The sequence below is a fragment of the Typopeltis vanoorti genome, chromosome 20 (assembly GCF_054136105.1).
Source record: "Typopeltis vanoorti isolate ZY-2024b chromosome 20, IOZ_Tvanoo_1.0, whole genome shotgun sequence".
NCBI lineage: Eukaryota > Metazoa > Arthropoda > Arachnida > Uropygi > Thelyphonidae > Typopeltis > Typopeltis vanoorti.
Genome location: NC_143568.1, coordinates 102,902,035 through 102,916,384, shown reverse-complemented (window position 1 = coordinate 102,916,384; position 14,350 = coordinate 102,902,035). Strand labels below are relative to the sequence as shown.

The window sequence follows — 14,350 nt, the reverse complement described above, 5'->3', positions numbered from 1 at the left end:
ACTGGAGCAGATGGGGATAGATATAGGGTTGGTGAGATGGATAGGAGGGTGGTTGAAGGAGAGGTACCAGAGAGTGGTTTATTCAGGAATGGAGTCTAAAAGACGGCTTGTGACTAGTGGAGTGCCACAGGGCTCTATTTTTGGACCACTGCTTTTCAATTTGTTCATCAGTGATATAGGAATTGAGAGGAAGTGTTCACTTGTTTGCTGATGATGCAAAGTTGGGTAGAGCAATTATGAGTGCACAGGATATCAAAATTTTACAGGATGATTTGGATAGTTTGGAGGACTGGGCTAGGAAAAATGGATGTCAATTTAATGTGCCAAAGTGTAAGGTTATGCATTTTGGGGTGAAAAGAATAGCAGCAGTATATCGCTTTGGTGGAACCGTACTCTAGGAGATTGATGAGGCCAGGGATTTCGGAGTGTTGGTGGATAGGGAATTGAAGTTTAGGGGCACATTGCAAAAGTGAGTAAAACAGCTCACCAAATCACTTGGCTTCTGAAAAATACTTTAACATGCAGAGACAAACAAGTTGTTCCTCTCTATCAAGCCTTGATAAGACCCCATCTGGACTACTGTGCCCAGTTATGGGCACCAGGGTTTCTTCGTGATGGGAAGGAAGTGGAGAGGATCCAGAGACGAGTGACCAAGATGGTGGTAGGTCTGTGGAATGAACCTTATGAGAATAGGTTGAAGATTTGTGGGTTGCAGAAATTGGTCGATAGGCGAAGGAGGGGTGATATGATTGAGACATTCAAATTACTGAAGGGTTTCTATAAGATTAATCCAGAAGATATTTTTGAAAATATGACTGGTGGTGGGAGGACTAGGGGCCATGCATGGAAGCTGGGCAAGAGCGTGGTTGACAAGGGTGTTAGAGCTAGGTTTTTTAATTGGAGAGTGGTGAATGAGTGGAATAAGCTTCCAGAGTCTGTTGTGGGTGCTACGACCGTGAATGAGTTCAAGGCAAGTTATGATAGATACTGTGTGAATGTTGAATAGTTGTTCCAGACATGATGTTAGGTCCTCCCTCGATTAGTCTGTCAACTCCTTGGAGTTGCCCGGAACAATAATAATAATATTATTAATAATAATAAAAAGGTCACATAGCAAAAGTTGCAAATACAGATAACCCTTGTATAACGCGGTACTTATACAACGCGGTTTGATATAGACCACGTTATATCGAAATCTAAAATTTCTAGTAACCCGTTATTTTTTTATTTTATTATTTTTTTTTTTCATATTTTTCACCGCAGGACTTAAAAATCAAATTTTATCTTCGTTAAATTTGTGTCTGCCAGTATCGTGCAAGTTATAACAACTTGCATGATACGGTATCGAATTAAGTTTTATTGCATCACCGAATAAGGTACTGTACAGAGGCTTTTGCAGTCTGTGTCATTCTCAACAAATAGTGCAATTAGAGACAGATGGGATAAAAACGGCGCTAACTAATAAATCACATTCCCTCTCACAGAAACTACGCTGTATAGACTTAAGCAAAACCATATGTTGCACCCAAAACACAGTATCTAACTAAAAACTATTGTCCAATTTTTCAATTATGAAATAAGTGTTTGTTTTATTGCATTTGAAATTCTTGATGTCATTTTGACAGATCACAAAGGCTAACTTAAAATAAAAGACTACCAAGAATTGAAACATGCCATATAATGAATGTGTGAGTTCGCCTGCCACCTCAAACGCAAACAAGAAGCCATAAAATTCAACCAAGGGTTGAAACGTTTGTATGAGTTGAGCCAGTCGGTAATGAGAAGTTCCACTGGAACATAAATGACACCCTGTTGTGAATGTGTTAAAACTAATAGTGAATGTTGTTATGGCAGTTTCATATGTTATGGAATTCGATTGAAGACAATTAGCATTTCAACTCAACACTTGTCGGTTGCTTTTGTCTTTGGATCCCGCGATCTTTTGTTAATACCGCACCAATCATATGCACGTTTTTATAGCTGCTGTCTTGTGTAAAACAAAATTCAGCTTGTACGTATTCTAACCATTAAAAAAATTGAATAATTTATAAGCGTATAAAAGGATATCACCTGTAAATCGTTGACGTGCCAGCAAAATTTTCAGACGTGCCACCTCTGGCATGAGTGCCATTCATTTGCCATCTAGGGTTTACTGTATAAAGTGTTTATTGTTGAGAATTGTCCTCGTTTTCTGCCAGGAAAGCGCATTTAAAATCATAAGTGTGTTATTCTCAAGCAGAGCAGTTTATTTTCTGACGAGTTACATACATATGTAATGCTTTATTTTTAATGTAAAAGTTTATTTTTATTGTAATTGTATTGTATTTGTAATTGTAATTGTATTTTTATTGTATTGGCCACTAAAACTGACGAAAGGGAAAAAACCAACATTGAAGAGGAAATTAATTTCTCTCGAAGCAAAAAATTAAAATCTTGGATCGGTTGAAATTTGGAGAAAAACCAGGAGTTGTTGCAAGGACTTTGAATTTAAATGAATCAACAATTCGAACAATCAAACAAAATGAACATAAAATCCGAGAAAGTGTTTATTGCTGAGTCAAGCGCATTGCTCGTGTTCGCGATATTCTAATAGATGAAATGGAGAAATCTCTAATGATTTGGATAGAAGATTGCACTCAAAAGAAAATTCCTTTGGATGGACAGCTTATTAAGCAAAATGCTCTCAAAGTTTATAAACATTTAAAAGAACTTGATCAAGATTCTTCACAAGAAATCTCTCAGTATGGATTTTCTGCCAGTAAGAGTTAGTTCGAAAACTTTAAAAAGCGGTTTTCTTTGTATAGTCTTAAAATCCAGGGAGAATGAGCATCAGCAGATGTTTAAGCTGTCCGGAAATACCCAGCAGAACTTTCATTAAAGAAGGTGGTTACAGTGCAGACCAGGTGTTCAAAGCGGATGAATCTGGGTTATATTGGAAAAAAATGCCAAAACGCACCTATATTTCGAAAAATGAAATATCAGCTCCTGGATTCAAAGTTTCCAAAGATAGAATTACTCTACTGTTTTGTAGTATTGCATCAGGTGATTACATGACAAAACCAGTGTTTATTAACCGATCCGCAAGTCCTCGTGCGATGAAAGGGCTCGACAAGTCCATCCTACCTGTTTATTGGCGAGCCGACAAAAAGGCATGGGTTACAGCTAGCATGTTTGAAAATTGGTTTTTCAAGTGTTTTGTACCCGATGTAGAAAGTTACACAAAGAAAAAGAATATGGATTTCAAAATTCTACTAATTTTAGATAACGCACCAGACCACCCAACAAATTTAAGCCATCCGAATATTAAAATAACGTTTTTGCCGCCTAATACTACTTCACTTATTCAACCACTCGACCAAGGAATAATATCAACATTTAAGCCATATTATATTTGGCGAACATTTCAATTAATTTTTCAGCTAACCATAGTTTTTCAAACATTTGAAAAATTCTCTCTTTGTAAAATAGGATTACAAGAAATCTTCAAAGATGTTTTACCCAAGTCATTTCGCCGTATTCTGGGGATTCACAACAACCTAAATACTGCTTGGCAAGTAAGAGCGTTGAATACTGTTTTTCGTTTTGGACAGCAGTTTCTTTCTGAATTGGATTCGTTTTCAATTAGATCGAATTATCATAGAAAAACTGTGAAAGAATTTTGATATTCTACGTTCTTTCAGAACTAGGCTGACCATACGTACCGTTTTCAACGGGACAGTACCATTTTTTTCATATTTCCAAGCCGTCCCGTCGTTTTAATAAAAATGCCGATTTTGTCCCGTTTTTAATAAAAACTATAAATATACTTTAATACTGAACAATCATAAATTATTATTAATAACCTATAATCATATATAAATATCACGGATACCAGTAATTTGTACACCCATGGAGTCGCATTGTTCCATACTAAATATATGCAGTGATTTATTCGGGGAAAATAATAAATACACGTTGGCAACACTTGCGTCTCAGACAGGCTGTCTGTTCTGCGTTAGCGTTAGTTTCCTGTATGCTAACTTTGTTATTCAATGCTGGTGGTTTATTGCATATTTTTTAAAGCTTTAAGTGTACAAAACAAAATTGTTGTTTTGTGCAGATAACACGAACACCAATTTTGGTGGTTGCAAAAAAATTGGCAAAAATAATGTGTGTATGTAATAACCTCTTTTTTTATCGTCTTACTTTTTTAATGAATACAGAATATTACTTAAACCCCATCCCGTTTTTGAAATCCCACTGTCCCAATTTTGATTAAAGGAAATATGGTCAGCCTATTCAGAGCGTAGGTGCTTAGTTCGAAGAAAATTAATAATCTAAGATTTAAGCCAAATAATTCCAAGAAAGTCGTCAGGATTACTACTATAATTTAATTCTTTTAGTTCTATCATGGAAACACTCCGACAGTTATGCGTCACCACAAGGTATTAGAAGTGAATTGATAGTAATTTTAACTTCCTACAGAAGCGCTTAGTTACATGATGATTTTTGTAAAGAATAACGGAAGTCATGTGTTTTAATCTGAATCTATGAATCTATTTATTTGGGTTTTACTGCCAGTTGCTTGTTTTTCCCGAGTGGGGGAGCCGTGTGCTTTTATTTTGTAATAGAAATCTTCTGCTTGATGTTCGGATTTACGTGAGAAGAAATTAGAAGAAATATATAAGTTAAGAAGGATATGAAATAAAGGTTAACTTTAGGATAAAAAATAAGTAGGATGATGCGATGATGCATTTGTAATTGAAAGGGATTGGAATTTAGAAATAATGATATTTAAAAGCTAAAAGGTAGGAGAAATTCATACTTGAAAATATTTTAACAAAGTTAGCAATGATCACACCATTAAAAAGAAAAACACTTCTTTTTATTGAACATAAAGTTGGGTTGTACTTCCGAAATGAAATTTATACAGTTTATTTAATTCAAATGCACTTCCTCATTGCGCCGTAAGCACATTCTGCTCTGTTCGAATGCCTATAATTTCAGCTACGTACTAGAGATTTTTCCTCGCATGCTTCCTTGAATTTGAAGAGAAATTGCACATCTACTGCTTCACGTCCTTGCTCACTGCTTTCATTTCGTACGATGACGTCAAGTCAGAATTATTTCCTTTATTGGTTACAGCTTTGCAGCTTCTGTTTTCTTCCTTCCTGTGAAAACATACATGAATTAACAATAAAAATAATAAAAACACTTCACCTATATACATCCACGCACGCGCGCATACACGCACACTGAGTAGTCACTTTATCAGGAATATTTCCCCATTTAGGAAAATAGACGAGGATGAAGGTCGTTATATTTATACTTGTAATGTTTATAATGTTTACAAATTAGATGAAGTAATGCGAATAACATGAAATTTACATCTAAAGTTAAAAAAAAAAAAAAAGTGTATCGAAATGATTGTAGAAAAAAAAAAAGCGTTAAGGTTGCCGCGCTGGGCTGGAATATTATGCTCAAAATCTGATTACACATTTTAAGCACAATTAGTGTTTGCCGAGTACAAAATTTCAAATTTATTTTGTAGTAAATGAATAAGCAACTATGTTACAATTTTATTACATTTAAAATAAAAACACTGCACATTCTGAACCCACGATTCTCTCTCTGCTAGACTTACTTTGTTTCTTTTTCTACTTGTGCAACTGTATCTGGTAAGGTCAGGTTATGCGTCTCGGGAAGGAGGAGAATAAGAAGTCCACCGGTAATTGATAAAGCACCAAAAAGTCCGAGAGGAGCACTTGTATGGGTGGCACGACCCTATGTTGGAACACACAAAAATAAATAAAATAAAATAAAATAAATAATGTTTTTAAGGACATTATTTTAAATAAGATATTATGTAGTATTCGTTCATAAGCGGTGCGCATGTCAGAATAATGACCAATCAGACTGCAAGTATTATGCTGTTACGATACAATGGAAAGCCACCGATCTTCCTACATTTTAGAGTTCTTCTTTTCCGTCTTCCAACCAACAAGTCGTGAGTTCGAATTCAACTTTACGCATGGGTGTTTGTGATTGCTTTTAGAAGAAAGTTGAATTTCGTTGTCCGGAGGGCTGAAGCAGCTTAATTGTTAATGTTCTTCAAAACCATGAATAGTACAACCAGATTTTAGGAAAGTATCACGTGGGTTACCATTCAAGGATTATACAACCAAGTAATACTTTCCTAAGGTCTTCCATCAACATGCATCTTAATTTACTAAGCAAATCAGGTACAGTACAGCGCAAAAAAGTACTGAACGATTACAACGATATATGTTATGGAGTAAACGGGTTTATTAACAAAGAAATATGTTTACACATTATTAATTATAATGAAAAGCCAAATGCTTCAATTCGGCGACATGAACTTATTTAAGTTAAGGGATATTATATCCCATATTGTTTCTTAGCCGAATAAGAGACTCAAAGAGTTTCATGCCGAATGTCTGGGTAGTGTCCTTCTCTCATAATGTTGAACAAAATACAGCTCCTAGGAGTTAAGTTCACATTATGAGTAAATATCAAGAATAGTGATCGGAGCTTGCTCCACCCTTTATATGAGTTGCCTCAGCTTGCACTACCTTCAAGGGTCAGGTGCTGCACTATCGAGGTTCTTTTCGAACTATATTCGGCATGAAACTCTTTGAGTTACTTATTCGGCTAAGAAAAACAATATGGGATATAATATCCTTTAACTTAAATATGTTTACACATGATATGTACGTCCACAACTATCGGTGGAATCTTGGTAGAATAAAGCATTAATGATATTAGATTACGTGCTCGAAATGGGTACTTTGTCTTTCAAGACAGGTTTCGTAGCACATGCGAAGCGTCTCTGTCATCTTGGAGAACAAGGGTTGGGATGGATATCTGCTGGACACATCCTGTATTTTTATCCCTTAGTTCATTAAGGTTTGAAGCCGGGTTCCGACCTTCACAGAATTCCTGTAAGGAATTCTCTGAACGTCGAAATCAGCCTCCGAGAACGTGTTTCTAATAAATAGGCTCCAGAACGACTTGATGTGTGACAGGTTGCTCAGTCCTGTTGGAATACCTGTGCAGGAAATATTTTTTGAATGACACAACCTATTGTTACGTCCCCCCCTTCTATAGTTATTGTCCTTTTTATGGTTAAATTACGTATTTTCTTCCCTTATCTCGCTTCTATTATATTCTAAATTTTTTCTTAACTTGGGGCCGTATTTTACTATAAGGATATGGTTCGTGGGTTGCAATCAGAGAGAGATTCCCACTAGGCAATGGCAATTCCTTTGTTTCTGAGCTAATGCTGGTTCTTACTTCGAACTCAGAGAAAATTTCTATTTAGTTGCACCACACTAAGTTCTACATTTTCATCCTGTGAAGAATCAAAGAACCAGTACTGTGCTCTGAACTGTATCCTTATATTCTGATTCCTAAAATAAAATAGCTCAAATCTCAAATTTGTCACTATCTTAGTCAACAGGCGTGACCTCCCTTCCAAAATACCTCCCGGTGTGGTTCGATTTTTAATGGGGGGTACAGTAGAAAATGATTTCAGGCAAGGCAATTGTTAAATCAAAAGAAAACATTTAGTTATGCACTAAACAATTTACAAATCACGAATAATTCAGACATACATTCACTTCTAAATCAATTTCAGTTAAATCGTGATCATTCAGTCTCTCTAATCCTTTCTTAACAAGTTCCACGCGGCACTCGAACAAAGGTGAAACAAAGGCTAATGTCTCAACACTGTTAAGTTTAATTCTATCATGCATTAATTTCAATGCCAATATCAGTTAAAATATATACACTCAATTTCTCTAACTTCTATTTCAAAAAAGCATAGGTATTAAATCCACATAATTCTCAAACAAACGTAATGCTAAGATATATGATATAATTCTACTAAGGATATGCACTTCACAGACGTACAGGTCATGCTCTAATTTCTGCATTCGTGTCTTGGAATTTTGTCTGTCTCTCTAAATTAGATTTCTAGAGTCCTTACGCGAATTCACAACATTCTAGTCTTAAACGTTCTATTAAGGTTACAATTACTCTTTCTGCACACTTTCATTGAACAAAGAAAAGGTTTTTACATTACCACCCAATTGGGATCTGCTGGAAAATCATACACATCTCGATTCAGCTTCACTTTCAGATTTATTTCTGGTTCCGTTCGACCTGTAGTTTCCTTCTCGTCAGACTCGGGCTAGATGAAACTCGGACACTGAAGACACGTGCTTGCCTTTTACTGGTTATCAGGTTTAAACAAAGCCCGACTGTCTGTGCTATACCGGACCTCAGCTCCGCTGAACGAGTTTTCTATCGGCAGATTCTCAAGTCTGCTCAGCATTCCTTCCTCGCTTGTGGTTCGACGCTTCGTCCAAAAGACCGGGACGAACATCAGGGCACGGAGAGAATGATTCCAACAAGAGCGGACGACTGACCGGCAAGGGTCGTTGGCTGGAGATCCGACGAAACGAGAGAAAAAGCCTCGATTCGACGCTGTGTTGCCCTTTTCAACTACGCGCCCCCTACACTTCCGTACCATGTCATATCCTTTTCCTTCCTTGCTCACTTCAAAGCACAACTCCTTTCACGAGGGCTCCTAGTAATCACTTTGGTGGTGGGGGAGGGGAATTTAGTCGCGTGCTTTCCCTTCACGGTCAACGCGCACTCTGGCGCATGTGCATTGCCTCTGGCAATTCATCTTTGACCCGTTAGACCAGGGGTCGCCAAAGTTATTTGCCCGTCGACCCCTTCAAGAGTTTCTTGACTTTTTATCGACCCCCTATATTTTACTATTACGCAATTATAATAGGACAACAAGCAAAAAAAGACGCTTGTGTGAGTTTTTAGATTGTTTATTTTATAGTTATAGTGTTTATTATATGTATAATATAGTATATATTATTATATTAGTATTACTACCTATTACTATCACTAGTAATATCACTGGTATTACTAGTGATATTAATAAACTACTGGTATTAATATCACTGGTATTACTACCAGCGCTGCTCAACTCTTCAATATAGAGAAGTTTATAAGACTATTACACTTTTTTTATATAATCTTTGTCAAGTAGTTTTATTTTATCTACATGTTTCGCCAATTTTTCTATTGGCATCTTCAGGGAATACAAATTAGTAAGCTAAAATGAAGGTTACAGACTAGGTTATAACTGATGGTTCTAATTCATAGAAAAAATTGGTATTGTGCGTGACGAGACACGCACATTGTCACGCGCAATACCAATTTTTTGTATGAATTAAAAACATCAGTTATAACCTAGTCTGTAACCTTCATTTTAGCTTACTAATTTGTATTCCCTGAGGATGCCAATAGAAAAATTGGCGAAACATGTAGGAGGATAAAATAAAGCTACTTGACAAAGATTATATAAAAAAAGTGTAATAGTCTTATGAATAATTGTCAAGAAAAAATTCAACATAGAGAAGTTTAGTTCCTGAATGAATAACGATTGAATTATAATATGTATGTTGATGAATTTTAGAACATTAACGCTAACTTGTATGTCGATGCGCAAAGATGAGACTGGGATCGAATTCTTGTAAGTATCAGTAAATAAGAACGACGCACGTGTTGCAATCTCGCTCCCACTGCGCCGGCCGGCAGGAACCACCATCATCCGTTTATTGGTAAATACGTCATTTTGGCCTACTTGATTGGCCTCGGTAAATATTTTCATGACCATACTCCATCTTACAGGTCCTATTCATGGACCTGTAAGATGGAAGTACTGATCCCACGATTATTCACTCTTAATTGCGTTGCCATTACCTCCATGTCTTTTGTCATGGAGGTAATCCAAGTTAACCGAATTAAATATTACCCATACAATGGTCTTATATTTTTCTGTCGACCTCTGAGCTCAAATAATGTCATATCGACCCCAAGGGGTCGATGTCGACCCTTTGGCGACCACTGCGTTAGATCCTCACTCAAGTGCACAAACACTCATGTTATTTTTAGCAAAGCTTAGCAGTAGACTTAATTACAACAAAATGTATTGTAATATTAAGGAATAAATAACAGAATTTAAAAATTACTAAATTGTCTGGCACCTTTACATAAATTGAACCTGCTTGACATATCAGCATGCGCAAATTTTAAAAGTGCCTGTTAAGTTCTCAAGAAATTACAAGTTAACTACTTTTAGTTTAATTCAGAACTTAACACTATGCAAATCTTGGATGAACGGAACCAACACATTTGCGATGTAGCTTTTGCTACTCAAAGTCATGGTTACACCACCGTCATCAATGAAGTAGGGGCTAATTATGCCACGGGGACCTACGGGGACCTTCTCGCTGTGAAGAGGTTTCTCTTGGACAAATTCAGATCTCGAGAAACCAAGAAACTTGTACGTTCGTCTGTTTACATGATCGAAATCCGTTTCTTTCGAGAACCTGGCATTATGGAGGAAGGATGGATCCTCATAGACAATGGCCAGTACGTGTGCATAGCGTAATCCGTTGCTGTTAAACACTGATCCACCTGAATAACGTATCAAAAGGCGCCCAACTCCTTAAGGATTCTTTGTACTAATTGCCTCGGTATCCCCAGTTTTTCCGCTGTTCAGCGTTGATTGCGTTTTGGAGATGGTAACACTTGCTCCAGCACACGCCTGTGATTCTCCTTTGTGTTAACAGTGTGGTATCCCCGAATGCCTTTTGCATTGCGGCAGAACACTCCCGGTACGGTGGAACCTCTCGATTAAAGTAATGATGACACTATTGCTTGGGGTACGCTTACGCAAACGACGAACAAATTGCTCATAAACCCGTCGTAGGCTTGAACCACTTGCTCTACCAACTCCGTATGAACGAAAACAATGCTCAACAATAAGCACATTTTCTTCCAACGTCAACACCATTGCTACAGCAATGGCTTAGATTCTACACGTGCACTTCTCTTTATTTGCATGCGCGTGTACTAAAGTGTCGAAGTTCGGTACTTTTTTTTTTTTTTTTGTGCCATACCGTACTTAGTAAATTAAGATGCGGATTCAAGGACAAATAAATAAAGCAAATTTTTAAAATTTAGTTTTGAAACTAAAACTTGACAATAGCTAAGAATTTTAAATATTATTTCCAATTTGTATTAGTGTGCCACTTATCTCAGCCATTACACAATATTACAAATTGGCGAATCACTTACCAGTTCTTTTGCGAAAGGGGCCAAAATTGTACCAACTCTTGCACACGAATTGCTGAAGCCTATTCCAACATTACGCACTGTCGTTGGATAGATTTCTGAAGAAAACACACAAATGATAACAAAGGCTGCAGAGATGAAAAACTTTCCTATGTTGGCCAGTGTGATCTTCAACCAGAGCAGATCTGGAAAGAAAGAAAGAGATAAAACAATACTACTTCATAAATTCAGGAAAGAGGAAGGCATATCCAGCTATTCGCACATAAAAACAAAACAAAATATTAAAATCTGCATTAGGCCTAACATGACTGTGTACTGAAGTGAACGGAAATATTCTTAAACTGAAAACTCACCCTTTCCCCCCAAAAAAAATATGGTTATAGTTTAGTAAAAGGTACAAACATCAAGTATTTGAAATAAAAATATCTGCAGCCATAATTGACTTTTTTAAAGATATCACAGGAGGCTTCAGTAGAAGTCTATTGGAACAGAAGTACACATGTATCAGTCGTAGATGTTAGCAGGTTTTGAGTGCGCACATTAAGATGAAATGTCAAATAATATAATTATATAAATAAATAAATACACACACAATATTTCCAAGGTATTATAAGGATGAAACACTGTTTCTTATTTTATTTTATTTTATATATCGCGTATTACATATATAAGTGTGTCATAACACACTTATTTCACTACGCAAGGCAATAAAATTATGAAGTAGTGTATGTATTCCGTGTGTTTTTTTATGGTTGGTGTCCTTGCTTGTCCCTCTAAAAGACAAACATCGGTTGTGCTTCACCAAGAGAAAAACAATTAGCGGTAACTAGATCCTTCTTTTGAGGGCAAAGGAAAATATATTTAAAGAAATGCAAGAAATTATTTTAAATGGAATAGAATGTAAACAGGCAATTTTGATAAATTTGAAAGAATGGTGGTAGCACGAAACTTCTATTGTAGATGGCAGCTTTTGCCGATTAAGGAAACTGCTGCCATCTGTCTAAGGATTGTTCGTGACTTAGTACGTACTGTATTTTTTCTGCATAGTTGTTAAGACATCATTGTAACTCCCAACAAAGCAAAGTCAGTCGTGTTAGCGCTTATTTATTATTATTACTAAATACATCATTATAGCGCTATTATTTTTTTATGAATAAATACATCCCTATATTTTTTTGGTTGCATAGCATGATGTCTTACTGCACGCCAATTCTACTATATTATTTTTCTATTTAACCGGCCGTTTCATTCTGGAAGGATTAATTGAATAAATGTCTTTCTTCAAAAGTAGAAGGGAAAATATTTTCACGTACCTGTACCGTTTTGATTTCTCACCCGCTATTCATTTTATTTTATTATTATTATATTTTTAAAAATAATCTTGGTCATAAAATTACTAAAACCGTTTTTCTAGATAAAAATATCTAAAGCTAAATAAACATTCTAAACTTTCGTCTGCTACTTTTGCGCGATAAAGAGGGCGTCATTGTTAAAAAAAAAAAACGTTTACTTTTCTTGACCAAAAAGCTCTGGAAATACTTTTATTGGGATTATATTGATCAAGTGCATATAACAACAACTAAGTTATACCAACTAGTTTCACCAACTAAGTCTGTTGGCATCTTCAGGGTACATAACTGATGTACGGCACTAAAAAAGTAAAAAACTGTTATAAACTATAATCAACCGATTCCAATTATATTAAACAAAGAACAGAGCGCGTACAATACATTCATAGAGCGTGGATGATATCACTTGTTGTTATTTAGGAACGTTCTATAGTTGGCGCTGTAATTCAGTTCTGGCGAGTTGAAGGATCTGATAAGGGTCTTCCAGATCACGGGCGAGATTAGTCCTTGGTTCCTGTTAAGGTTTTGTGTACAGCGAGCGACTGTTGTGGCCTCCTTAAAAATTCGGGAGCGGAAGTCCTCCTCCATGTAAGGAATTGTGCTTCTATCCCACTCTATGGTATGGTTCATTCTTGCGAAATGAAAAGCTAATCCCGATTTTTCTTCTCTGTTATTATTGACGTCACATATGTGTTCTTTTTGCCTAATTTCAAGGTTCCTTGAAGTTTGGCCGATGTAATTCAAGCCACACGATTGCTAGACTCCTTAGACCACATAAAATAAGAGTGGCCTTTAAACCCACAGAAACGATTAGACAATTCTTAAGATCTCCAAAAGATAGCCATCTTTTCTCCAAATATGCTGGAGTTTTTAACATACCATGCTCGTGCGGTTTGAATTACATCGGCCAAACTTCAAGGAGCCTTGAAATTAGGCAAAAAGAACACATATGTGACGTCAATATTAACAGAGAAGAAAAATCGGGATTAGCTTTTCATTTCTCAAGGACGAACCATACCATAGAGTGGGATAGAAGCACAATTCCTTACACGGAGGAGTACTTCCGCTCCCGAATTTTTAAGGAGGCCACAACAGTTACCCGCTGTATACAAAACCTTAAAAGGAACCAAGGACTAATCTTGCTCGTGATCTGGAAGACCCTTATCAGATCCTTCAACTCGCCAGAACTAAATTACAGTGCCAACTATAGAACGTTCCTAAATAACAACAAGTGATATCATCCACGCTCTATGAATGTATTGTACGCGCTCTGTTCTTTGTTTAATATAATTGGAATCGGTTGATTATAGTTTATAACAGTTTTTTACTTTTTTAGTGCCGTACATCAGTTATGTATCCTGAAGATGCCAACAGATTTAGTTGGTGAAACTAGTTGGTATAACTTAGTTGTTGTTATATGCACCTGATCAATATAATCTCAATAAAAGTATTTCCAGGGCGTCATTGTTTCATTGCGTTGATTTCGTTTGCTGTAGACAACGAAATTCTCCTACTAAATGTAAAACATTTGCAACAGAGGACGAGAAAAAAATCAGACGGATAAAACATAATAATAATTTGCGAACCAAAGGGCATCGTCGTCATTGACTGAGCTACAAAGGCATGTTTCGAAGTGTTACCAGAAAAAGGGGGAAAATAAAATAAAAATAAAAGAAAATAAGCAAACATAAACTTACTAATGGACATTTAGATTCTGAAATCATGCTTTTTTTTATTTTATATTTTTATTCAGCACTTAGCTTCCTTGGGTTAGATTTATAATGATAAATCATTATAAAGAGAGGGTCATTATCAAAAGGAATACCTGCATGAAAATG

The 14,350-nt window shown here is 36.2% G+C and overlaps 1 protein-coding gene across 1 annotated transcript in view; it reads right to left on the bottom strand.

The window, feature by feature from the left end:
• Positions 1 to 4,923: 4,923 nt before the first annotated feature.
• LOC150095731 (organic cation transporter protein-like) overlaps positions 4,924 to 14,350 on the bottom strand; it is a 65,492-nt gene continuing 56,065 nt past the window's right edge. The window contains exons 9-11 of the mRNA XM_090409775.1: positions 11,167 to 11,348; positions 5,624 to 5,763; positions 4,924 to 5,150 (exon numbers count right to left, since the gene is read on the bottom strand). Coding sequence (XP_090265901.1) covers positions 5,045 to 5,150; positions 5,624 to 5,763; positions 11,167 to 11,348 — 428 coding nt within the window. The 3' untranslated portion in view covers positions 4,924 to 5,044. The remainder of the gene's footprint in view (positions 5,151 to 5,623; positions 5,764 to 11,166; positions 11,349 to 14,350) is intronic.